The sequence below is a fragment of the Enhydra lutris genome, unplaced genomic scaffold (assembly GCF_002288905.1).
Source record: "Enhydra lutris kenyoni isolate GAN:26980312 unplaced genomic scaffold, ASM228890v2 scaffoldscaffold3, whole genome shotgun sequence".
NCBI classification, from domain to species: Eukaryota; Metazoa; Chordata; class Mammalia; order Carnivora; family Mustelidae; genus Enhydra; species Enhydra lutris.
In genome coordinates this window covers 40,275,735-40,300,628 of record NW_019154087.1, presented here as the reverse complement: position 1 = coordinate 40,300,628, position 24,894 = coordinate 40,275,735, and the positions used below count along the sequence as shown (strand labels likewise).

General features: G+C 41.7%; 1 protein-coding gene across 4 annotated transcripts in view; it reads left to right on the top strand.

The window, feature by feature from the left end:
- LOC111153353 (HECT and RLD domain containing E3 ubiquitin protein ligase 3) overlaps positions 1–24,894 on the top strand; it is a 120,739-nt gene that overhangs the window by 5,053 nt on the left and 90,792 nt on the right. For all 4 annotated transcript variants that reach the window (XM_022512340.1, XM_022512366.1, XM_022512358.1 and 1 more), the window contains one exon: positions 7,227–7,494. In XM_022512340.1, coding sequence (XP_022368048.1) covers positions 7,269–7,494 — 226 coding nt within the window. In that variant the 5' untranslated portion in view covers positions 7,227–7,268. The remainder of the gene's footprint in view (positions 1–7,226; positions 7,495–24,894) is intronic.

Below are 24,894 nucleotides of genomic sequence, written 5' to 3'. Positions count from 1 at the left end.
CAATTTACACTCCCACCGGCTGTGTGTAAGAGCCCTGGTTGCTCCATATTTTTGACTTGGCACTGTCAGACTTTTCAGTTCTTGCCAGGCTGGTCAAGTGTCTTTTGAAGGCAGCCCACAGTTTACACAGACAGCAGAGAGCTCGTTCTTCTAGTTTTATAGAGCCCAGCACCGGCTAGTGAAGAAGGTCCCACCTGTAATGGCATCATCTGGGGAGGGCTAGAAACAGTTCCTGTGCTGCCTAAAATAGAGAACCAAAGTCCAGCAGAAGTGAAGGAGAGAGAGAAAGCAGCAAGGAGCAAATTCTCATGATTGAAAACTCCTCCTGCTTTCTGTGCCATTTCTGTCTGGTAGCAACATTTTTAACAATATAGCGTGTCATCAGAATAATAAATCTCCTTTGTTACTGGAGTTAATTCTGCATTTGAATTTTGACTCCAGATTTATTTCAAGCTTGGATTTGGGGAGGGCCTGCAGAGCACTAAAGCCTTGGGCATTGCCTTTGCCTGCTGTTGAAAAAGAGCCCCCTTTTCCCCATACATCATGCAGGTAATGTCTTCTAAGCTTATTTGAAACAACGCTTATCCCTATTATAAATGAGATTAGAAGTCCTGCCCAAGTGTCATTTAGGTTTCAGTGACTTTCAGACAAGGAATAAGAATCAGTCATTGGGCTGCTGTGTGCCTGGTTTGATTCATAAGACAAAGTTTAGGAATTACAGCTTATCTTTTAGCACTCAACTTACTAGGACTAATAAAAAGAGCTTTATCTACTCCCACCCCACCCCCCACCCAGAATTTGAAAGAAAAGACATGCAAAAAACTTTCTCCTAGCAACCTGGAATCCCCTTCATCAAAGTTATGACAGATGGTGGTTTGTGCTGCTTTGCTGTAGCACGATTTGGTGGAACACAGCTAATGCTAACCACGGGGAGGATGAAAGGAGTCATACCCCCAGCCTCTTCTGGGGGCTGTCCTGTTTGCTGAGGGTCTCGGGGAGGTACAGGTACAGCAGTTGACATTTACCGCTCGCTTAGTCCTGTGTGTTGGGCATCATGCTAAGCGCTCTTCTCCCCATTTTAGAGACAGGAAACAGGAAACAGTGGCTAAATATCTTCCCCAAGGCTTCACGGCTAGCATGTGGTTAACTCAGGCTTGAACCTTAGTCCTTTTGACCCTTAAACCCTGCTGAGATTATCCTGAATCTTTTACCAAAAATAGATGAGGAGAAGGGCTGGGAAAAGTACCAGGTGTGACATAGACGGAACAGAACATCTTCCTTCCTTTTGCTTTGTGACCGGGAGATAAGGCAGGAAAAGGAGGGGCTGGGACTGCAGTGGCTGGCGTAGGTGCCCAGCCAGAGTGCAGTCCCGGATTCTTCTGCAGCACTGCTCGTAACTGTGTGTTCTGGAAGGAGGGAGAAGATTCCACTCCTCCAGGAGCAAGGGAGAGACGTGAGTGAGGAAAAATAGGTGGGAGGACCTGGGAGAGCAAAATGGCAAGTGATGAGGAACACTGCTGAAACTAGACCTTAAATTCACGGATGCCAGTCGCTACTAGATTTGCGGGTTCTTCCAGAGTGTAGTTTTAAGTGAAAGCGATATTTAACGGCTGGTCTCTGCACCGCCCTGAATTTCTCCCCTGAAAGCTAGATGATTTTAGTGCCTCCTGCTATAGTTTTGGCAGAGCTTCATGATGACCTAGATCACATTTCTAATTAGGATTTTTAATCCATTCATGGGAATACATTTTATTTGTGGTTCCTCATTTGTTACTCCTAGTAAGTAGTTGTTATTTGACTACTTGAAAATTCCATTACTGTAACTCAGGTGGGGAGGATTTTTGATGTTTTCTTGAATAACAGTTCTAGTTGTCTTTTTTGAAATAAACGGTAGTTAAATCAGGATGAGGCCATACGTCGGGCGGCTTCCTCAGGCTTGCAGCTGGCCAAAGCACCGAGAGTTCAGCTGACTCTCAAGGACCGACTCATGCCAAACAAACTTACAAGAAGCTAATACATCCAGGATGCCAAATTGATAATGAGGAGTAGAATGCCAGGAAGACTGGGACACTTGGGTCAGCTGGTCACGGTGTTCTTTCCCCATAGTGGAAGCTGCCTTGGAAACCAATCTACGTAAGACGAGTGGCTGGGTGAATTTAATGACTAACGTTATGGAGTCCGATCTACCCACCTTCACTCTTGGGCAGTGATTACGTAGCATTTCACATAGCTTGACAGGTAATGGTACCCTTTCTCTCTGCATGGTGCTGGAGACATTGGGAAGTTCTGACCCCTTGGCTGCTTCCTTATTTTCTAGGTTCCTTATTAGATGACATAATGGTCATGAGCATAGACTCTGGGCTTAAGTCCTAACTCTGCCATTGCCTAGTTGTGTGAATTAGTCAAGACCCTTCATTCTCTTTTTTTTTCTTTTTCTTTACCTTTATCCTTTTGTTTTGTTTTGTTTTTTTGGTTCCCCTTCTTTTCATTTATAAGTTAAACATGATAATAGTAGCACCTACCTCACAGAAGATGAAATAAGTTAATATCTGTGAAGCCCAGAGCAAAAGTGCCAGACTCAGAGTCAGCTCAAATTAAGTCTTACCTACTGTTATTAATAATGTAATTATTAATATTATTGGTCAGGACTTTTTAAAATTTCAAATGACAGAAATCTAAATTGAACAAATCTTTTTTTTTTTTTAATTTATTTATTTGATAGAGAGAGACACGGCTAGAGAGGGAATACAAGCAGGAGGAGTGGGAGAGGGAGAAGCAGGCTCCCCGCTGAGTGGGGAGCCTGATGCGGCCCCATCCCAGGACCCTGGGACCATGACCTTAGGTGAAGGCAGACGCCCAATGACTGAGCCACCCAGGCACCCCAATTTGAACAAATCTTAAATAAACAAAAAAGGGAGATTCCATTATCTACCGTTGATTTTTGTTGTTTGTGGTAGTTACTTTCCATAAAGCCGCTGCAAACACTGAATTCATGAGTACTGAGCTACGGCTTCTCTAGAGATATGGGGTAAGTGAGGTTCCTGCTAAGAGCCTCTGCTTAGTGGGTCCATGTATAACCTCATTTTGTGTGTGTTTTTTTGTGTATTTCTGTTTAGGCACCTAGGTTATTTATATATATTTTTTTCTTCTTTTTTTTTTTTTTTTACAAATGATCAGTTTGTATACAAGTGATCTATCTATCTATATATATATATAAACATTTACAAATTATATATATATTTACAAATGATCAATTGTAGACAATATTTCTTTATGACAAAACACTAGCCAAGAGAGTTTTTAGCATTTTTCAGATCCTTGGTAACGTGACGGTGTTTTCTTTGGCCCCTAGCCTGCCAGCAGTGCTGTCCGCCACGCATGCTGCTCATCTCATGAATCCCCAGATTCAGCTACTTTTCCATCTTCCCTGTGGCTTCCATGTGCACTGTATGTGTTACAGTAGCACTTTCCGCAGCCACTACGTGTATAGATCAGTGAATTCCTTCTTCCTTTCCTTAGATACATCCCACGCTTGATGGAGTATCATTGAACTCACAGCTGATAACAGTGTCCCTCAAGCTCGAGGGAAGCTCATCTAACCCATGTGTTTTCTCTCTGAGCTACAGCACAGCCTTCTTGGACTTAGGAACACTGGGCAGCTCCAGTGCTGTGCTTGGGGGCATTCTAAATAGCAAAATCACCAAAAAATCTATAAAAATCTGAAAAGTGTGGCACGAAATAGATAGCAGAAAGACCACATCTTTACAGTATGAGAGTTGAAACGAGAAGGTAGAGCGTCCTCTTGTTCGACTTCGGCTGGGAACGTGCGCCTGGGTGACTCAGATTTTTCTCCTCTCTGCCCCGATCTGAGAATGGCTGCAGAGATGCTTCAAGTATTGCTCGTGGATTACAAATACGTTGAGTGAGTAGGTAGATTCATGTGCATGGAGTCCACGAATAACGAAGAACAGCTGTAGCTAGGAAGAGGGAAGGGGGTGGTCTTGGTACCAGGCAAGGGGGGATCCCCCGCTAAGGAACAGTACTGGGACTCATTCTGTCTCTTGTGTTTGAAACTCTGGCTGGGAGAGTCGTAATGTCTCAAAGGCATCCTCGTGTGGCAGGGGACCAGATCTCTGTCTGTCAAATAAATAAATAAAATCTTAAAAAAAAAGATTTTATTTATTTATTTGAAACAAATAAATAAAATCTAAAAAAAAGATTTTATTTATTTATTTGAAACAGAGAGAGAGAGATCACAAGTAGGCAGAGAGGCAGGCAGGGGGCGGGGGGGCGGGGAAGCAGGCTCCCTGCTGAGCAGAGAGCCCGATGCGGGGCTCTATCCCAGGACCCTAAGACCATGACCCAGGCCAAAGGCAGAGGCCCAACCCACTGAGCCACCCAGGCACCCCTGGTTTTTTTAAAAAACATTTTATTCATTTATTTATTTGACAGAGAACACGAACAAGCAGAGGGAGCAGCAGAGAGGGAGGGAGAAGCAGGGAGAAGCTCAATCCCAGGATCCCGGGATCATGACCTGAGCCAGCAGCAGCCACTTAACTGAGTGAGCCAGCCTCATGCCCCTGGAGTGGTGTTCTTTGATTGGCTTGGCCAATCTTATCTTTGTGCAAGAGAGTAGTGAATTTTTGTTACTAGGTGAAGAGGGACTTGGGTAAGAAAAAGCAGTTGATAACACCCTTGAGGAATAATTTTTAAACCTTTGTTATTCAGAAAGATTGCATCACATTGAGTTGCAGCTTTCTTTTAGGTTAAGTGGTTTTCAGCCATGTGCCTTCCCTTTTTGATGAGTGGTGTTCCTTGTATGAATATACTACAATCTGTTTATCCAGCTTCCTGTTGATGGACATTTGGGTTTCTGCCATTTTTGTTTAGTATGAATAAAGCTGCTGTGAGCATTGTTTGTAGATCTTCTTGCAGACATACAATAATAGCTTCTTGATGTCATATTTTTAGATGCACTCTTTGTACTTAGCTGGTTAAGGGGATGGCTTAATGCTACAGCTGCCCAATCTCAGCCATTATCTCTTAATTCTGACTAGTTTCACTCTCAGAGGGCAACTTTACTTTCAACTTTGCAGGGCATCCTGAATTGTATCCTGACGACAGTTAGTCGTTCTGCAAGTAATTTTTGTGTCCTTGCCCCTGTAGGTGACTGGAAAATCTGCTTGGGTAGCAGTGCAGCCCAGTGGGTAAGACTGTGGACATTGGCATCAGGCCTAGATTCGTAGCCTGGTTCTGGCGCCTTCTAGCTGTGTGACCTTGGGCATGCTTCTCAGTCTCTCTGAGGCTTGCTTTACCTGAAAATGAAGCTAAAAATAGTACTTATGGCACACGGTTGTTGTGAGGATGAAATAATATAAAATGCTTATTAGCACAGCGAATGTTGTGTAGTAAGCTCTATGATGCTGCTTATGTAATTATTGGTAGGTGGGATAAGGTGAATTCATGAAACATTAAAAATGATGAGAGAAGTTAGTTGGGAAAATTAAATTATGAAAAGATTATGTGATTTTGCTGGTCTTTTAACATGTATATCCTACCCCTCTGCCCCAGCTTGTGTTTCATCTTATGTCCCTTTGTAATTAACTCAAAGAATAACAAGCTGAATGTCCTTTTAGTTTGAGAGTCTAGACAAGGAATAAAAATCTTGGGAAGAAACAGAACTTTGTGGTTAAGAAAGCATCTTGAGATTCAGTTTTATATTTTATTTTGAGTTTTCATACCTTTCCTGAAAGCCTTAGGAGTTCAAAGAATAAGTCAGATAACGTTACTATAGGTAGCCAAATAATATTCTCTTGTATGCAAGTGCCCCATTTTGTTGATCCATTCCTCAATTGATAGGTATTTGGGTTTATTCTTGCCTTTTGGTATTACGAGTAATGCTGCTATGAACACTTGTATACTAGTTTTTTTTTTGTTTGTTTGTTTTTTTAAGATTTATTTGAGAGAGAGCAAAAAAGAGCATGCGTGCACGTGAGCCTGAAGCAAGGGGAGTGGTGGAGAATCAAGCAGACTCCCTGCTGAGCAGGGAGCCTGACACTGGACTCAGTCTCAGGAACCTGAGATCATGACCTGAGCCAAAGTCAGACGTTTTACTGACTGAGCCACCCAGGTGCCCCTTCTGTGCAAGTTCTTGTGTGGACATATGTTTGCAATTCTCTTGGCTATACACCTAGGAGTGAAATTGCCAGATCATATGATAGCTATATATTTAGGCTTTTGACAAAGTGCCAGAATATTCTCCAAAGGACCAGCAAATTTTTTACGTTCCTCCCAGCAACCTAGAAGTCTCTGGTTTCTCCACATCCTCACCAACATTTGTTATTATCTGTCCTTTTGATTATAGCCATTCTAGTGAGTGTGAACTGGTAGAGAGCAATGAGATTTTGGTTTTGTTTGTATTGAAAGGGAAGTATAAATTTCTAAAAGGTGGGGAAACTTTGGACTGGAGTCAGCAACGATCAGCCAAAAGTTGATTGAGTAGCTGCTAAAGCAAAGAGGTCTCTTATACTGGGGTCCCTAATGAAGGGAGTTAAAATCTGGCTGAAGAGTTAAGATATAGAGAAAGCCTCCAATCAAGGCAAGACAGTAGTTGTGTCAGAGGGATGCAGGCCACCTGTGGCTGGAATGACCCCTAGAGGCTTTTAGGTAAGAAGTGAAGCTTGACTCAGAGCCACAAGGATGAATAAGAAGAAACCACAGAGAAGATAATATTTTTTTCTTCATTTTTTGTTTTTGTTTCAAGTGGTGAATTATTACTATCCAAGCTAACCTAAAGGAGTTAATTAGTTCAAAAAATTTCAAAACATGAAATAAGCAGAAAACTCAAAAGGGGCACGGTGAAATGACAAGATGAAGTTAGTAGGGTAATTTCCAGACTTATTGCCATAATGGTTTGCAAATATTGTTTTAGCGAGTCTCCTGTACTCGGAGTTTCTTATCAGCGATCTAAAAGTCACATTCGGTCTGTGTTCACTATTCATTTATACAAACAAAATTTGTTTAGAAATGTTTTTTTAAACTCCTACTGAAACACAAAAATAGCATCATTACTGTAAATATTTTCCATGATATGAATATGTATTATTTTGAGATGCAAGGTATCTGAAGAGTATTAAGAGGAGTGTTGTTTTTTTTTAAATGATTATATTTATTACTTAAAAGTGATTTTCTCTGACCTGTTTTTTTCTTTAACCTTTTTTTTACAGAACTCTCTTCTAGGCTACATGACTGCCTGAAGGATCAGAACAATGTTATGTTGGGGATATTGGTCTCTGGGCCAACCTGGGATCAGTACCAACCTGCAGGGGATTGTGGCAGAGCCACAGGTGTGTGGATTCATATCCGATAGAAGCGTCAAGGAAGTGGCCTGTGGAGGAAACCACTCCGTGTTCCTGCTGGAGGATGGGGAAGTTTACACCTGCGGTTTGAACACCAAGGGGCAGCTGGGCCACGAGAGGGAAGGAAATAAGCCAGGTGAGCATACCTAGTCCGCCTCCATGATTGGTGAGAAAGGCTGAGGAAAGGAGGAGAGCAGGTTGAAGATCACCTATGGAGTAGATTACCTGCACCTCCCTGGTGCAGGGATCCCTTACTGTTTGGAACTTTTGTGTTCAAATCAAGTCTTTTTGTGAGATATCCTTTTTTGTCTTATTAGATAACGTATGTAATATCATTGGCCAGGGGAGGGAGGTTGATGAGTTAGTTCAGAGTTAGAGAAGGATTTTCCCCAGTAATCGAATGCTACGACAGTATGATCATTTTGTGGATTTGTAACCCTCACAGTCAACATCAGAAACGTTTTCCCTGATTGCGTATTCACTTACCAGTTTTTGGCAACACACTTTTGGGTAGCATTGTGGGATGAGCACTGTGCTGGGTATGAAGAGATAGGTGAATGGGAGGTGGTGATGGTGTGGCTGTAGGAATTCCCCGTGGAAGGATGTGTGAGGTAAGTTGAAGACTATGCTGGAAGGAGCCGGGGAGCAGGACCCATTCTGCCTTCGGGGGTCAAGTAAGAGGCACAGTTGGACTTCAGCAAGTGTGTGAGTATGTATGCGTTTGGCAGGAACACCCAGTTATTGCTCACACCTGAGTGTACCCTGTGACTTTTTTTTTTTTTTAAAGGCATAGCTGTCAAGGTGCCATCCTTGTTGAGGGAATGTTGAATAGTGTGGCAAGATGGTGATGGAAGGTGAAAAGGGCTGTACATATAGGGTCTGTCCAGTGATTTCAGTTTATTTTCTTACCACTTTTTCTGTGTGAGTTTGACCTTCAGTATAGATGTAGGAAGAATTTATGAGGTACTTCTCAGTCTTGGATTTTGGAAGGGGTGGTGATGATGTTTAAATGGGTCTCCCTTTGGTGAGAAATGATAAGGAAGTGTGTTCAGGTGTGGCCATTTGTGTTTTTTACACTAATGTGGGTGTGTGTCATTTTGTTGTTACTTGTTATCTTTTTTATTCAATCCAAATCAAGTGAAGGTACAGAAGCTTCATTAAAGAACAGCCTTGATTTTTTTTTTCTAGATAATTTTACTCTTTTGTGTTTGTCTAGGAGGGTCAGTTTGGCATCAGGATGAACTAAAATTTTTTCATGTTTTTTTTCTAGATAATTTTACCCTTTCATGTTTATCTAGGAAGGTCAGTTTGGCATCAGGATGAGCTCAATTTTTTCCATGACACATTGTCTCCCTCCTTTCTCATATTTATTCCCTCCCATAGCAAGTGGCTGTGTTCCATAGTTCACCTGCCCAAATGTCAGTATTAATTTATAAATTAATAATTTAACCATTGGATAAAGGGCTGTAGGGCTTTTTTTTTTTTTAAGATTTTATTTATTTATTTGGCAGAGAGAGAGAGAGCCAGAGAGGGAACACAAGTTGGGGGAGTGGGAGAGGGAGAAGCAGGTTCCCTGCTGAGCAGGAAGCCTGATGCAGGGCTCCATCCCAGGACCCCGGGATCACGACCTGAGCTGAAGGCAGACGCTTAATGACTGAGCCACTTGGGCACCCCCGGAGGGCTAATCTTAAGCAAAATTATGAAGTATGTGAAGTATGATTTGTGGGCTCCTTCCCCATTCTTTGCCTCAAGGTTCCCTCTTTGGAGCCCTCCCTAAGACATCCCATCAGGCCTACTCACCTGGAGCAAATCTCAATGTTCTGTCAGGGCTTTATGGGCCCTGGGCTCTTAGGATTTCAAGGAAGGAGTTTGTAGCATGGGCCGTATGTTTGTACACCTTTATATGTATAATGTACCTGATACTACCGGTTTTCAAATGCTATTAGATTCTGTTATTCATTAAAATAAAAATTCGATAATGGTGCTGCCAATTCTTAATTGAATTAATAATTCCTATCCATTATGTGTTTTACCAATGAACATAAAAGAATAATATGTGGGAAAGTTTTTTGATTTCTAAAAATGGTTTTCTTTTTGGAAAAGAGTAAAAACTAAGGCCTTCTCTCCCTTCCTTCTATTAAAACTCACACGAAGTTCCTATTCTTGCTCTTTCCCCAAGTGAGAGCTGGAATCTAACCATTAATGCCTGGAGAGGGATTAATGGCAAGTCACAGTCCAACAGCTCACTTCTTCCTGTGGGAATGCGAATGTTCAGCCAGGACTTAGAGGCATTTAAGGCCCATTTTATACCAACGACCCTCGAAGGGTTTGTCCTCACCATGGCCAGCCTCGGAGGGAGGATTTTGGGGACCAGGAGGAGATCTTTCCAGGACTGCAGAGATGACGCAGTTAGGGTGGACTCTGGAGTCAGGCAAAGCTGGTGTAGGTGTTAACCGTCTCTGACTGCGTTTCTGAGCTCAGTTCCCTTTCCTGTAAAAGGAGACTGACTCCCTGTTGTAATGTAGCTCTTGACGGAGTAGATTGAAATGGTAAAGACGACTCAGCAAAGCTACCAGTGGCCTGTGAAGGCTGCCTTGCTCCCTACTCCTGTCTGTCTGCTCTGTGACTCTGCCCTCTTTGGCGGCCTCCCCCACCCCACCTTTGTCTTAGAACCTGGGGTGAGAGGATCCGACCTGGGGTGGCTGGTTAGAAAGGAAACAAAAAGCTTACAGTCCAATGATCGCAAGGACCCGTGGGAGGCACCATGGTGAATGCATCTCAGTGCACTGCGACATTGTTCCGGAGGAGCCTCCTGTCAGCTCTGTGAAGCTGGCGGTGGGTGGTCTATGGGCTCTGGGAGTGAGTGAGCAGGAGCAGTCCCTGCTCTTGCCTGCACACTGGGTCAGGCCAGTGCCTAAGCCTGTAGCCACTCCCTGTAGGCAAGGCTGAGTGATTCCAAGAGACTTGAGCTAGAAGTGCGTGGAGAAGGCTTTTGGATTCAGCCACAGAATCCAGCCCATGCTTGTAATCTAAATTTGTAATAAGCAAGGCCCTAGTGTAAATTACAGTAGATTCCAGAAACTTCTGTTGTTGGTTAAGCTTGTCTGTTAATTATAAACTCCATAGCAGCTGTGGAATAGTTCCTCTTTGAATGGAAAGATTATGTGGGTGGGCACCTCCCTCTCTTTTAACTTTTTTTCATTGGTAGGTGTGTTCTAAATTGGGCACTGTTTGGGTTTATTTTTAATGACTGGAAAAAAGAGAATGAGCTTATTTTCTCCATGTGTTTATTGAGAACTGTGACCTGGAGAGCCACTAGGCAGAGAGGGGGAAGTCAGTGACAGACCCTTTTCAGGCAGCTACTGCTGGCCCCGGCCCGCAGAAATGCTACTGCCAAGGAATCTCCATGCTGTTTGGGGAGGGAACTTGATAGAAGACCACTTTCTCAGGACACTTCTGGGGACAGTGGGTGGGTTTGTGATTTCAATTCCACACCATTGCCCAGACCAAAGGACTTTGTAGGGTTAAGGATTAAAGAGAGGGAGGGGGAAGGAAGGTTGGAAGAAGATGGGGTAGGGGACGCACTGGGATGACGGGATGAGACTCTTCTGTCAGAACATGTTCCTTGAGGGGCACCTGGGTGGCTTAGTTGTTAAGTGTCTGCCTTGGGCTCAGGTCATGATCCCAGGGTCCTAGGATCAGGCCCCACATCAAGCCCCCACATCGGGCTCCCTGCTCGGTGGGAAGCCTGCCTCTCCCTCCCTGTGTGTCTCTGTGTTGGATAAAGAAATTAAATCTTAAAAAAAAAAAAAAAAAAAACCATGCGCCTTGAGTCTGTCCTGCTGGTGGATCAGCTTGTACACACTGTCTCTAATTGGCACGGTTGCAAGGGACACAAACTCATTTTTCGAGGAGGAATCCTAGACCTGTGACACAGCAGTGGTCTAAAGTACTCCACAGTGATTTTTTTTTTTTTTTAAGATTTTTTTATTTATTTGACAGAGGGAGAGAGAGATCACAAGTAGAGCAGCAGGCAGAGAGAGAGGGGGAAGCAGGCTCCCTGCTGAGCAGAGAGCCCGATGTGGGGCTTGATCCCAGGACCCTGAGATCATGACCCGAGCCAAAGGCAGAGGCCTAACCCACTGAGCCACCCAGGCACCCCTCCACAGTGATTTTAAAGGGTTTCTTTTTTTTTCTCCTTGAGAACATGTAATAGTTACCTATTGCTTTTGCTGTTCCTGAGGCTACTGTGCTTTTCTTGTTGTCTCATTTCTCTTACTTCTTGGTACTTGTGTGACCAACTTCGTGTGTGTCTCCGTGTGTGATGGAGAGAGGGCAATTCAAGGACACAGCAAATCCTGAAACTCCTGGATATGAAGGTCTGAGATTTTCCCAGTGCGTTGGGCAGCCGGGGCTTCTAGCTTAGCTGTCTCTGTGACGCATTCATTTGTGCTTTGGCCAAAGGCAAAGAGCCCTGTGATTCCCAGAAGCATTTTCTATGGGCAGAATTTCAACGTCCCATCTAAACTCAGTGTCCCACTTAAAAAACGAAACAAAACAAAAACCAGTTGGATTATAACTGTTCTGTATGTTCTGTATGACTTTTCTCTCCTTCATTCTCCGCATCACAATTATCACAATTATTAGAGGTAAGGTGATTATCAACCTTACCTCTCCTCCCAAATCAGGGATAGTTTCAGTGATGAGGGCATTGTGAGATTATTACTAATTTCCTCATGTTTTTGCCCATGAATTCATCTCCTAATTTCTGACAATATAGAGTCACAGAATTATAGGAACACTTATGTGCCTCCCCTTCTTTTTAAATTTTTAATTTTCCCCCCTTCTTAAGAAAGCAAGCAAAATATGAGTTTTTTCCCCCAAATTATGATAGTTTTGTAAGTAAAGTGACTAAACTATAACTGAACATTAAGCACATCTTGAAGTATTTTTTGAACTAAAATAGAAACTGCTTGCCCATAGGAGAAAAATTCAAGAATTTTACCTTTGTTTACCCTGCTTCTCTTATTCCCACCCAGCCACATTCTCAGCACTGTATTCTTCAGCCAAACCCACAGGTCTCCTCTCCCCATGCATACTCAGGTTTTTCATACTGGGATTTTAGCTTCAGCTAATCCTTATGTTATTCGGGATATCTGCATTTATGTAAACCTCTTCCAACCTTTCTTTCTGTTTTGAGTAGGCAAGAACTGTGGTAGGTGCAATTATTTCATCTAACTTCACGATGTTAAATTTATCAAATTCTGCATTGACATTCTGGGAAGCCTTTTCATAGGAGACCTCAAAGGTAACCATTTATAAGCAGACTTTAACATTTCTGTGCAACCGGGTTTGATTCCTGTCTAGGATTGGTTCCTTTTATTTCCTTGCAGGTAATTTAATCCAATTCACATTCACATTTTGTATTCAACCTAAGCATTTCCATAATGCCCATTCCCCTATGTAACAGCTCTCCCGCTGTTTGATAAATGAGGTTTATAAAGCAGAATATCTCAAAAGCGTCAATTCCCAGAGCTGTGGTTGTTGCTAACCCTGGTAGAAGTAACACTTTCAACTAGCGTATCAAGTTCCTTTCGGGCATCTGAAGGACATGGTAACTCAGTCATGTTAATCAGCTTTTGGGGAAAAGCAAACTAGCTGAGCTGAAAGGAAAGGGAAGCCACCCTGTAATGACTTCCCATTACTGAAGTGCCTGTTTCTTTGGGCATGACTCAGAAACAAAAGGCAGAAGGTGCCATAGGAAATGTTCCTGTCTCAACACTGTCCTGTTAGGAACCCCATCCCTTTCTCATTAGGGGTGGCAGGTGGTCCAGGAGGCTGCGAAAACCTTTCTGATGATGATGATGATGACGATGGCGATGGGAGTAATCAAACCCTATGGGATGTGGTGACTTCCTTTTAGCTGAGTGGACAGCTTTCTAGTTCAGAGGCCTGGAACTCAGGAGCCAATGTCATTCAATAATTTTATTTTCTGGGGTAGGTCATCAAAATTTACTTTTTCCTGTCTGTACTCAGCCTAGTTTCATTTTCTTTCTTTCTCTCTTTTTTTTTTTTTTTGTCAGCCTACTTTCTTTAAAGATACCCGAAAGTTTTAGAAAATACGTACTTATTAATGAGCATATTCTTTATTTTTTAAGATTTTTAAAATTTTAATTGTTTGACAGAGCGTGAGCACACAAGCAGGGGGAGCAGAAGGTAGAGGGAGAAGCAGGCTCCTCGCTGAGCAGGGAGGCTGATGGGGGTCTCTATCCCAGGACCCTGGGATCATGACCTGAGCCCCAAGGCAGCTCCTTAACCGACTGAGTCACCCGGGCACCTCGGCATATTCTTTAATGTGAGGTGTTATTTGTGACTTTTAAAATTTGCAGTGTTACTTTTAACTAACAGTGGTTTGCATTGTGATAAAAGAGATTGAGTTCATTTGTTAATTTAGAAGTGGTTAACTATAGGTATTATAATCTCTCTTCCTCTGGATGAGCTTGACATTTTTAAGCTGATTAATCCTCATTATAGTTCTATAAAGTAGGTCAGTATTATATCATCCCAGGTATAGTAAAGGAGAACAGGAAAGGGAGTTGAGTTTCAGTTTTGCTTGGGTGCTGACAGTTTGGTTTTAGTAGTCATAGAATTTTGCTGGCTGCTTGGAAGAAAACAATAGAATTTTATTCTTAAACTGTTTCTCTTGTTTACTTTTAATCTCCCCTCATTCCTTACAAAAGAAACAAAAGGGTATAAACTGGGCTGCCAAGAAGCTTGTGTACTTGCATTTACTGGTTAAATGCCAGATATACTCAGGGTGTTTTGATTAAAGGTATAGAGAAACAATTAATTCCCTTTTTTCATCTTTAAAACCATCAGGTGACTGCCAGCCAGTTCTTTTATGCTCTTTTGACTGCCAGATATCTGGGGGAAAAACACACACGATCATTCATATCTCAGGCTGATATATTTTATTTTGCCTTGCAGTTTGCCTCTTGTTCTTCGTTCCTTTATTTCCTTGAATTACTTCTTATCATGCAGTCATTGATTCAGCTGATATTTACTGAGTGACGAGACTACTAGGTTCCTCATTTGTTGCCGTTACTGTCAGAACACACTGCATTTTATCTATCTATCTATCTATCTATTTATTTATTTATTTATTTAAGAACACACTGCATTTAGTGCAGATCCTACCCTTTGGGAGTTTACAGGCTAGGTGGGGATGTAAAATGTGTTCCTGTTGTTCCCGTAAAGATTACATGATCCCGTTCACTGTGTGTGGAGCAAATGACCAGGGTCCTAAGTGTGTCCAAATGGGAGTTGTAGTGAAGAGTCAGGTCTGAGTCAGGTCACCCACAGTGCTGCATTCACATTTCTCACGGATGCCATCTTTTACAACCACGCACATACAAAGTTCGAGTTTATCTTATGTTTGTGAGCTTGTGGGAGGAGGGAAATCTAGCCGTCAGAGAAGGGGCAGTTTTCAGAATAGTGTCATTCTCCAGGAATTTTCCATGACATTAGTGGGTAAGCCCAGCCTTTGCTTCTGAATTTTTGTGTTGCAGTAACAATTTTGTCATTTTGATGATCTCTGGTATACCTTGGTGGTCTGTGAGCTTGATGGGTCTAGGATAGGTAGAGTGTTTTTGGGAAATTTATCAGTCTGGATGCTATATGTTTATTTAGCTGGTATTTTACAGTTCTTCAGGAGCTACTGGAATCTGAGTAAATACCCTTCCATAGCATGTAATGTTGACATCTTTGGTAATTCTCCAGCAGATACACTGTCTCCTGTCCTTGTGGATTTTGTATTAGTTTTTCACTTGTTTTAAGACATGTCTTGCAATTTCTTTACAATTATTAGATGACTCATAGCAATTGAAATTGTTATTGTGAGTGATTTTAATTTGGAGTGTTAGCTAATTATGGGAGGCAGTCTAATGAGTAAGAACATGGACTCTGGGCCAGACTTTAATATTGTAATCCTGGCTTTGCCAGTCACTGGTTGTATGATTCTGGGAAAGTCGCTTAACGTCTCTGTGTCCCAGTTTTCTTAGTCATAAAACATGGATAATAATATTTACATATTAGGATTTTGTCAGGATTTAATAAGTTTATCTCAGGTGTTTGGAATAATGCCTGGCCTGAAGTTAGGACTGAGGTGCTCTCAGTAGTTGTAGTAGTTTGTGGTAACATCTTTCCCTACAATGTTTTTGATCTTATTATTCTAGCATATTAAATTAATAAATTCATTACATATATATACCTAAAAATGAGTACTTTGATTACTTTTTTAGTAATCACTATAGGATTTGATAAATGGTCTATGCATACAGGGGAGGAAGATGCTATAAACCAGGGTCATTAAGAGAACCTACACACATTATGCTAATTTTTGTATTTTGAGTTTTCAAGGGTAGTCTTTATTTCAACTTTTTGGGGTCTTTTACTTTAGGTCCCAAGAAAAATACCTTGCATATATATTGGGCACTGTGTAAAAATGGGTTATCCACATATGGACATACATACATACATACATGTTCTCTTTATGCCATGGTTAACATTGCCTCCAGCATTCTGGTCCAAAATTGCAAAGGGAAGTGAAGTGAATTAGGCCACTGTGGACATTACAGTACACTAAGGCTTACTGTGTGATGCTCCTAGAGGACTAGAAGTGGTTTGGCAACAGCTAGCCAGGTGATCTGATCTTGCCACAGTTCCGGAAAATAGGCTGCAGCCGATTTATGCTGAGCCCACCTGAATTCTGTGTGTGATTACTTTAGGCTTCTTGTTCGCTTTGATGGAGGTAGATCTTTGAGCAGGGATCCAAATGATCTGAAAGAAAGTAAGTGGTTTTCCTTTCTGTGTTCTGCGATTGCCTAAGAAGAAATCGCTTTGGAGTCTGAACCTGTCTGACCCTGGCTTTTTTTTTTTTTTTTTTTTTTTTTTTTTTTTAAATGGGTGTGTGTGTATGGCCAGGATGCTTTCAGCTGCAAGTAGCAGAATACTAAGCTACATTTCTGCAGGAGCAATGAATAAAATGTAGGCTCTCTTTATAGAAGGTTCTAGGATTGGTTAAATTAGCATAAGGACACTGTCGGGCTTGCAGGTGCCTGCCGTCTTTTTGTTCTGCCATTTTCAGTCTGTTTTCCTTCTTCCTTGGGCTTTTCCCTTCATGGTCATTAGGTGACTGCCGCAGTTCCAGGCATCACATTCTCACACAGCTGTATTCAAAGGCAGACGGGAAGGGGAGTTTTCTTTTGTGTCACCTTTCAAAAATGGGGAAAACCTTGCCTAGGAACCCCCTTGCATACACCCTCCCTTGTCTCATGGGCCTGGCCTGGGGCATGGGCCTACCATAGACCAGTCACTGGTGTGCCTGAGTTAGTGAAATAGGAACTATCAGTCTGGCATAGTCAAGTGTCATCTCCTAGGACTGGCGAGGAGCCCAGCAACCCTAAAGGTTCTAGTGCAAGGAGAAAGTGGGTGATGGCTAATGGGGAAGCAACACACAGCATCTTCCACAAGGCCAATTTCATATTGTGTGCAGTCTAGGCTCTTTGACACCTTAAAGTGGAATCATGGCATCTTCCTTTTGCTCATATTCTCATCTGTAGTTCCTTTTATGAAATCAACAGCAACACCTTAACATTGGCTCTGAACAAAATTGATGGCTGTCGGGGCGCCTGGGTGGCTCAGTGGGTTAAGCCGCTGCCTTCGGCTCATGTCGTGATCTCAGGTTTCCTGGGATCGAGTCCCGCATCGGGCTCTCTGCTCAGCAGGGAGCCTATTTCCCTCTCTCTCTCTCTCTGCCTGCCTCTCTTCCTACTTGTGATCTATCTCTGTCAAATAAATAAATAAAATCTTTAAAAAAAATTGATGGCTGTCATTATGAGGCAATGATTTGGTGGTGTTTAGTATATGACACGGAATTGGGTATTTCTTTCTTTTTTTTTTTTTTTTTTTAAAGATTTTATTTATTTCACAGAGAGAGATCACAAGCAGGCAGAGAGGCAGGCAGAGAGAGAAGGGGGAGCAGCCTCCCCGCTGAGCAGAGCGCGCAATGCGGGGCTCAATCCCAGGACCCTGGGATCATGACCTGAGCCAAAGGCAGAGGCTTAACCCACTGAGCCACCCAGGTGCCCCGGAATTGTGTATTTCTTAAGAGTGTCTTAGTTTTGTATTTAGGTGCTAAGCCCAGCATGGTGGGTACATAGGGTAGGAAATGTGTTAAATAAATACAGGTCTCATAGGTTTTACTATTTTGTTATGTTGCTGTGTTCTGTATGGATTCTGAGAGATTTCTGGGGTTAGGTCAGTAAAGATCAGAATGATCTTTATTTAAAGAAGATCACAGAATTTAAAGGATGGAGGATAAAAGAGTGACTTGAATGATCAATAGTTCCATTTATGAGGCTTCACAGAACTAACATTGGATTTAGTGTCACACAGCAGAACTTCTCTAAAGGGAGCTACAATAGACTCGGCTACTTCAGCTCAGTAAACTTTATCAGTTTAACCCATTTTTTTTTTTTAAAGATTTTTATTTATTTGTGAGAGAGAGAGAGGAAACACGCAGAGGGAGGGGCAGAGGGAGAAGCAGGCTCCCCACAGGGAGCCTGATCCCATGATGCAGGACTCCATCCCTGGACCCTGGGATCATGACCTGAGCTGAAGGGAGAAGGTTATAACCAACTGAGTCACCCAGGCGCCCCCAATTTAACCCATTTTTGGAAAGACTGCCAAGATCATGAGTGTCCTGAGAACAGTGCCTTTAGCAAGTAGTATCATCTGGGCCATGAATCAGGCATTCGTCAACCTAATTTAAAATCATGAAGTAATGCAAACACTAAAGTATACCCTTTCCCATACCTCCCAGCCCTTACCACCACACCTTACCCCAGGGGTAAGTACATTTCCAGGTGACTGTGAATATCCATTTGTTAATAGGATTGATACAAATACTTTCCAGTGACAGGGGTTTTTTTTTGTGTGTGTGTGTGTGTTTTTTTTTAAAGATTTTATTTATTTATTTGACAGACAAAGATCACAAGTAGGCAGAGAGGCAGGCAGAGAGAGAGGAGGAAGCAGGCACCCCGCCAAGCAGAAAGCCCGATGTGGGGCTCGATCCCAGGACCCTGAGATCATGACCTGAGCCGAAGGCAGAGGCCTTAACCCACTGAGCCACCCAGGTGCCCCGTTGTTTGTTTGTTTTTTTAAAAACCAGAATGTATAGGTATGAGTTTATGTATATGGAAGGGGTGGATAGATGGGAGTGGAATATTGTAGTGATGCAGAGTTATGCTCCTTGCCAATTCTCTAGCTCACTGATGTGGTTTAAGATTTTTTGGGTCTGATTTAGAGCCTGCATTTATCCCCAAGTGCTCTATCAGCAAGGGTCTGCTTTGCCAATATGTTGTTTTTTGGATGCCATCATTAGCCTGTTGTATGGAAGGTTTAATTTTCTTTCTTGTGATATTTTTCTCCGTTGATACTCTATCAGCTATTGAAATGAAAACATTTGCAGTGGACTCAGACTTTCAAAGGAATATGATTTACTTCATTAAAATTCGAGAGTGAGATCTTTCCATGAGGTCTAGTCACAATAGCATCTCAGCTGTCAACTATTTGGGGAGTTGTACATGTTGCTATAGGAAGAGAGTTATAAGGCTCTTTTTTTCCCCCTTAAGGTGACTACACTAACAGTGACTATATTTCTTGTGCTGTACTTTTCATCGCCGTGACTTATTCATTCTGTAACTGGAAACTTATACTGCCTACTCCCCTTCTCCCATTTTGCCCACCGTCCCCACCCCCCTTCCCTCTGGCAACCACCAGTTCTCTGTATTTATGGATCTGTTTCTGTTTTTTTGTTTTTTCTTGTTTATTCATTTGTTTTTTTAGATTCCACATATAAATGAAATCATATTTGTCTTTCTCTGAATTATTTCACTTAGTATAATACCCTCTAGGTCCATCCGTGTTGTCATAAATGGCAAGATCTCATTCTTACGGCTGAGTAATATTTTACTATATGTGTATACACCACATCTTCTTTATCCATTTATCTATCGATGGACACTGGGGTGCTTTCACATCTTGGCTATTGTAAATAATGCTACAGGACACAAAGGGGAGCATATGGCTTTTCTAATTAGTGTTCTTGCTTTCTTTGGGTAAATACCCACTAGTGAAATGAATAAAATTTTTGTTTTTAATTTTTTTGAGGTGCCTCCGTACCATTTTCCATAGTGGCTGCACCAATTTCAACCTTTTATTTTTTTTTAAAACCTCTTTTCAAAGTCATATTAATGAGAGCTTACAGAGAATTCTTAACCATTTAAAGAATCTGTTTCCCACTTGGCATGGATTTGTGTTTAATGTCCTTTATCACGCAAGAAGACTTTTTCACTGATCGGTTGAATTGGCCTAGTGCTGTATGGATAGTGCTGATCATGGTTGAATAGATTGAGCTGAAGGAGACGGCAAGTTCTCCGTTCTGCCTCTACGCAGAGGCAACGGGGCATAAAAGTCAAAGTAGCAGGGGAGTGTGGGGCTCATTATGGCCTTAGACACAACTTCCCTGGTTTCTTTTAAGGAGTCGTGGGCTGCTTGCTGATGGGCCGCTGTAGGTCTCCTCTAGCCCAGCTGAAAGTAAGAATATTGGCCACCAGGAGAAGAGAAAGGAAAGATAGGAAAAGTGGAGCTCGCAGTCATGCTGAGCTCAGCAGGAGGCACAAGTGAACCGCTCTTTTTCTTCACCTGGAGGAAAGAATGCTGAGGTAATTATGGAATGTTTTTGTTTGTTTACCGTGGGGTGGCACATGGTAGAGATGCCCCAAACCGGCTAGTCATTCGTGGGGAGTTGGAAGTTCTTGTGTGGTGTCATTATGAGTGTTAGGCCATGCTTTTCCCATCTTTCCGTTCTTTGTTCTTCATTGAAGATCATTTCTGAAGCACTGAAGCTTTGGTAATTAGTATTTCCACGTGGAGACATTAGTGGTGAACAGTATATGAATATACATTTTCTGGGTATTTTATGCTGTCCTTTTGGTCACTGCATATAATTCAGATCGACTGGATGCCTCTCTCTTTACATTCTAGCTTGTCATAAAGCATTGGCTGCCTTCTTATATCGAAGAGGACTCATCTATAGGCTTTGTAAAGCTTTCGCAAATAGCTACTTTTTATATTTCTAAACTGACATAAGGTGATTAGGAGTAGGAAGGGGTGGGCCAGGCCCCAGAGAGTAGTAAGTGATATTTCTTTTTCCCCCACTGTTCTGTCTCTCTATGTCTCTGTCTCTGTCTCTCTCTCTCTCTCACACACACACATACACACGTGCATCAGGAGCACAGGTTGAAGGTGGGGAGAGTGCCAGTACACTTCACCTGGGATTGGGCAGGACCATTGGACCCATAGAATTTCTTTCTCTTGTCATTCATTGTATAAGCTCAAGAAAAAACCAAACTCCTAGTCCATTTCTTCATTGCCCATCCTTTTGGTAAATCACTTTATGAATTAGCATTTACCAGCCTTGATTTGGATGTTTAGGGTCAGAAAAACACTATTTCAAATTTGTCCACAGTTTAAATGTGCCATTGACTTTGGCAGTGTTTCAGCTAAACAGAGCTGTCTAGAGACCTTCTTAGGACTGACCCTCAAGTGTCAGTGTTGGGAGTGGTAGTGGTATCAGGCTTCAGTGTATGTGGATGAAACCAACCAGTGAAAGCTCTGGGACAGGAAAGACTGGAGGGAGCCCAAGACTCAAATGAATTCTTCTCAGTTCTAGTTTAAGTGCCTCCTCTCTGTCCCTAGCCCTGGACTGGTTGTCATCATGACCAGACCAGAGCCACAAATCTAGAAGAAGCCGTCGGTCGTCCTTCGCTTCTGTTGTTCCTCTTCCCTTATGGAATTCTTGACTTGGAATTTTGTATGTCTCAGTCTTGTGTAATTTGCATGTTTATATTAAGGATGAGGGCACTTTACACTTTTATGCAGAATTTATTTTTGGTCAAGATTGCGTGGCTGCCCAGGTGAGTCGGACATATGATACCAGAGCATTTCAGTGGGAAAGGATAGTTTACTAAATAAGTGGTGTTGATATAGTTGGCTGTTTATCTGCAAATAGACCTAGACCCCCTAGCTCCTTCCTTAGTCAAAAGTAACTTCTAGATGTATGAAGGACGTAAATGTAAAAAGTAAAACTATGAAAATGATAGACAAAACTTAGGGGGATGTGTTTAGAATTGGGGGTTCTAAAGTGAGACAGGTGGTCCAGAAACCATAAAGGAAATGATTGGCAGATTTGCATGAAATTAAATTTTTTTTCTGTGATGTAAGGCATTCATGAACAAAACCGAAAGGTGAATCTAGACTGGGAGTAATCATGCCACAAATTGCCAGATGAAAGTTTCATATCTCAAATATAACAGAGCATCTTCAAATTGTTAAGAAAAAAATAAGCAACCCTGTCATAAAATGGACATTTTACAGAGAAGCACTTACAAATAGCCAATGAATAGATGCAGATATGTTCAGGGAAATGAAGATTAAAATGAGATACCATTTTTTTTCATCCATATGATTGGCAAGAAATTTCAGAGTAATATCCACTGCTCACCAGTATTGGAAAATGGGTGCTATCCTGTGCCAGTTGAGAGAGTGTGGGCTGCTGCAGTCTTTTTGTAAATCAGCTCGCTGTGTTTAGTAAAATTTAAAATGTTTATACCTTTTGAATAAGCAGTTCTATTTTTAAGCTTCCTTACACAAATAAAAATGCTAATCTATAGCAGAAAGAACTATTTCTAAGGATGCTTACTGTAGCAGTCTCTTAGCGGCAGAGTAATGGAAACGGCTTTCTCATACTCGAGGGAAGAGGTTGCAGAAATATAATGGACAGTCACAAGTTCAAGCTTTAGGTGCCATCTTTATACCATTGACCCACAGACCCACAAATTATTTCCAGCCTCATTTTCACCAAATTCCAGACTTGGTGTCCATTTAAGTCTCCACTTGGATGTGTAATTGGCATCTTAAATTTAACAGATCCCAAAGCCAAACCTGATTTTTCCCCTCAAGCCTGTTCCCCACCTTACTTTCTCAATTTTTGTAAATAGCAGTTCCAGTTGTCAGGTCAAAAACCTTGAAGCCATCCCTGAACCCACCTCCCTCACTTCACTATCCTGTGAGTTTCTCCCCGTGCCCTACCAACTCCCAGCACCTCCTGTTTCCCTTCCCCACTTTACTTTTCTTCACAGTGTAGGCCTATCTCATATACTGCTTTCTCTCTGTCTTGTCTCTCTCTTATATTTGTTTAAGCTTCATGAGGATCGAGGCTGTTTGTGTCTCCCAATACCTAGAATAGTGTCTGGCATCTGTAAGTGCAGCCTTCAGTAATTATTTCTTGAATAAATGAGTGATTATATTGTAGAAAGAAACAAATTGCTAATTAAGGAATATAAAATCCCTTTTTGTACAAGTGAAATCAAGCCAAATAAGTCAGAGAAAGACAAATGCTGTATAAGCTCTTATGTGTAGATCCAAAAAAAAAAAAAGAGAGAGAAAGGAAAAACTCAAGCTCAGAAGTGCAGAGATCAGATTAGTGGTTGCCAGGGGCAGGAGTGGGTGAAACAGGAGAAGGTGGTCAAAAGGTGCAAACTTCCGCTTAGAAAATAAGTTCCGAGGATGTGATATATAGCGTAATGACTTTAGCAGATAATATTGTATATTTGAAAGTTGCTAAGAGTAAGTCTTGAAAACTCTCATAACAAGAAAAAAAAATTGTAATTAAGTATGGTGATGGATGTTACCTAGACTTATTGCGGTGATCTTCCCACGGTATATATAAATATCACATCCTTATGTTGTACATACTCTAATATCGTCTGACAGTTACTCTTCAAATCAGGAAAGCTCACTGCAGCTCCCTGAAGAAGTCACGTCACAACTTTACTGGGAAAAAAATGATGTCCCTTTGATTTTTCCTTCCTGTGACTCCTCCGTGGAATTTATTTCTAGATAGGCTTATACAGCTTCAGCTGTCAGGCATTTGCTTGTTAGCTTGCAGTAATCTCCATATCTACAGGGGTGAAGCTGTGAGAAAGGAGGGTACTCCTAGAAAGACTGCCTGCACTCCTGTAGGAGACTTGCCTGATTTCCTTTGGGGGAGATGTTTATAAAATCAGCTGTAAGTACAGTTGACTCTTGAACAACCTGGGTTGGGGGTGCCGACCTTGTGCAGTCAAAAATCTGTGTATAACTTTTGCCTTCCCCAAAACTTAACTATTCATAACCTACTGTTGACTGTAAGCGTTACTAATAACATAAACCATCGATTAACGTGTGTGTTGTATAAGTATTATGTACTGTATTCTTAGAATAAAGTAGGCTAGAGAAAAGAGAATATCGTTAAGAAAATCATAAGGGAGAGAAAATACATGTATACTACCACACTGTATTGGTCAAAGAAAATCCACATGTGAGTGGGCCCATGTACTTCAAACCTATGGTATTTAGGGGTCAACTGTCTATCGTTGGTGTGGGGGACCCAAATATATTGAGTATTGATATCCTACAGGTCTTTAGTTCCCTCACCCAAATATATATTGAGTTTCTTTTCTATCTTAAAACTCTAAGTATTCCAGAATGAGAAATCACATGGTCACCTCTGTGCTAGATAATTATACTTGCATTGCAGTGACAGACTGCTGACTTAGGCTTGGACCCATCCTCTACCCTGAGACATCTTTGTTTTTAATAATAGCTTTATTGGGATATAATTCACATACCATATAATTTATCCAGTTAAGGTATACAGTTCAGTGGTTTTTAGTATATTCACAAAGTTATGCAACCATCACCACAATCAGTTCTAGAACATTTCATCACCCCAAAAGAGACCTCACCACCATTAGCAGTCATCTAACTTTTCTCCATGCTCCAGCCACTGGCCTTGGGCAACTGCTAATCTACTTTTGGCCTTCACAGATTTGCCTATTCTGGACATTTTCTATAAATGAAATCACACAGTATGTGGTCTTCTGTGACTGGCTGATTTTAATTTTAAGATTTATAGCATATATTTTAATTTCTTTTGTTGACAATATTTCATTGTATAGATATCCCACATTTAGTCTCTGTGTGGTCTATTGATGGGATTTTAGGATATTATTAATAATGCTGCTATGGACATCTGTGTACAAGTTTTTGTGTGGATATATGTTTTCATACCTGGGAGTGGAATTGTTTGGTCACAGGGTTAACTAGGTTTAACTTTGTTGAGGAATTGCTGACTACTTTTCCAAAGTGCACCATTTTACGTTCTTGTTAGCAGAGTATGAGGCTGTGAGAGACTTTTTAAAAATTGGGTCTGTCCATAAGAGTGCCTACCTCAAGAGTCCCTGGTACATAGGAAGCAGGGAATAAGTGCTAGAAATTTTAGTACTAATGATATAATGGGTGCTCCCTGTGCATAACAGGTTCAGAATCAATGCAGTGTTTTGTGTGGCAAAATGCATATAACGTAAAATTC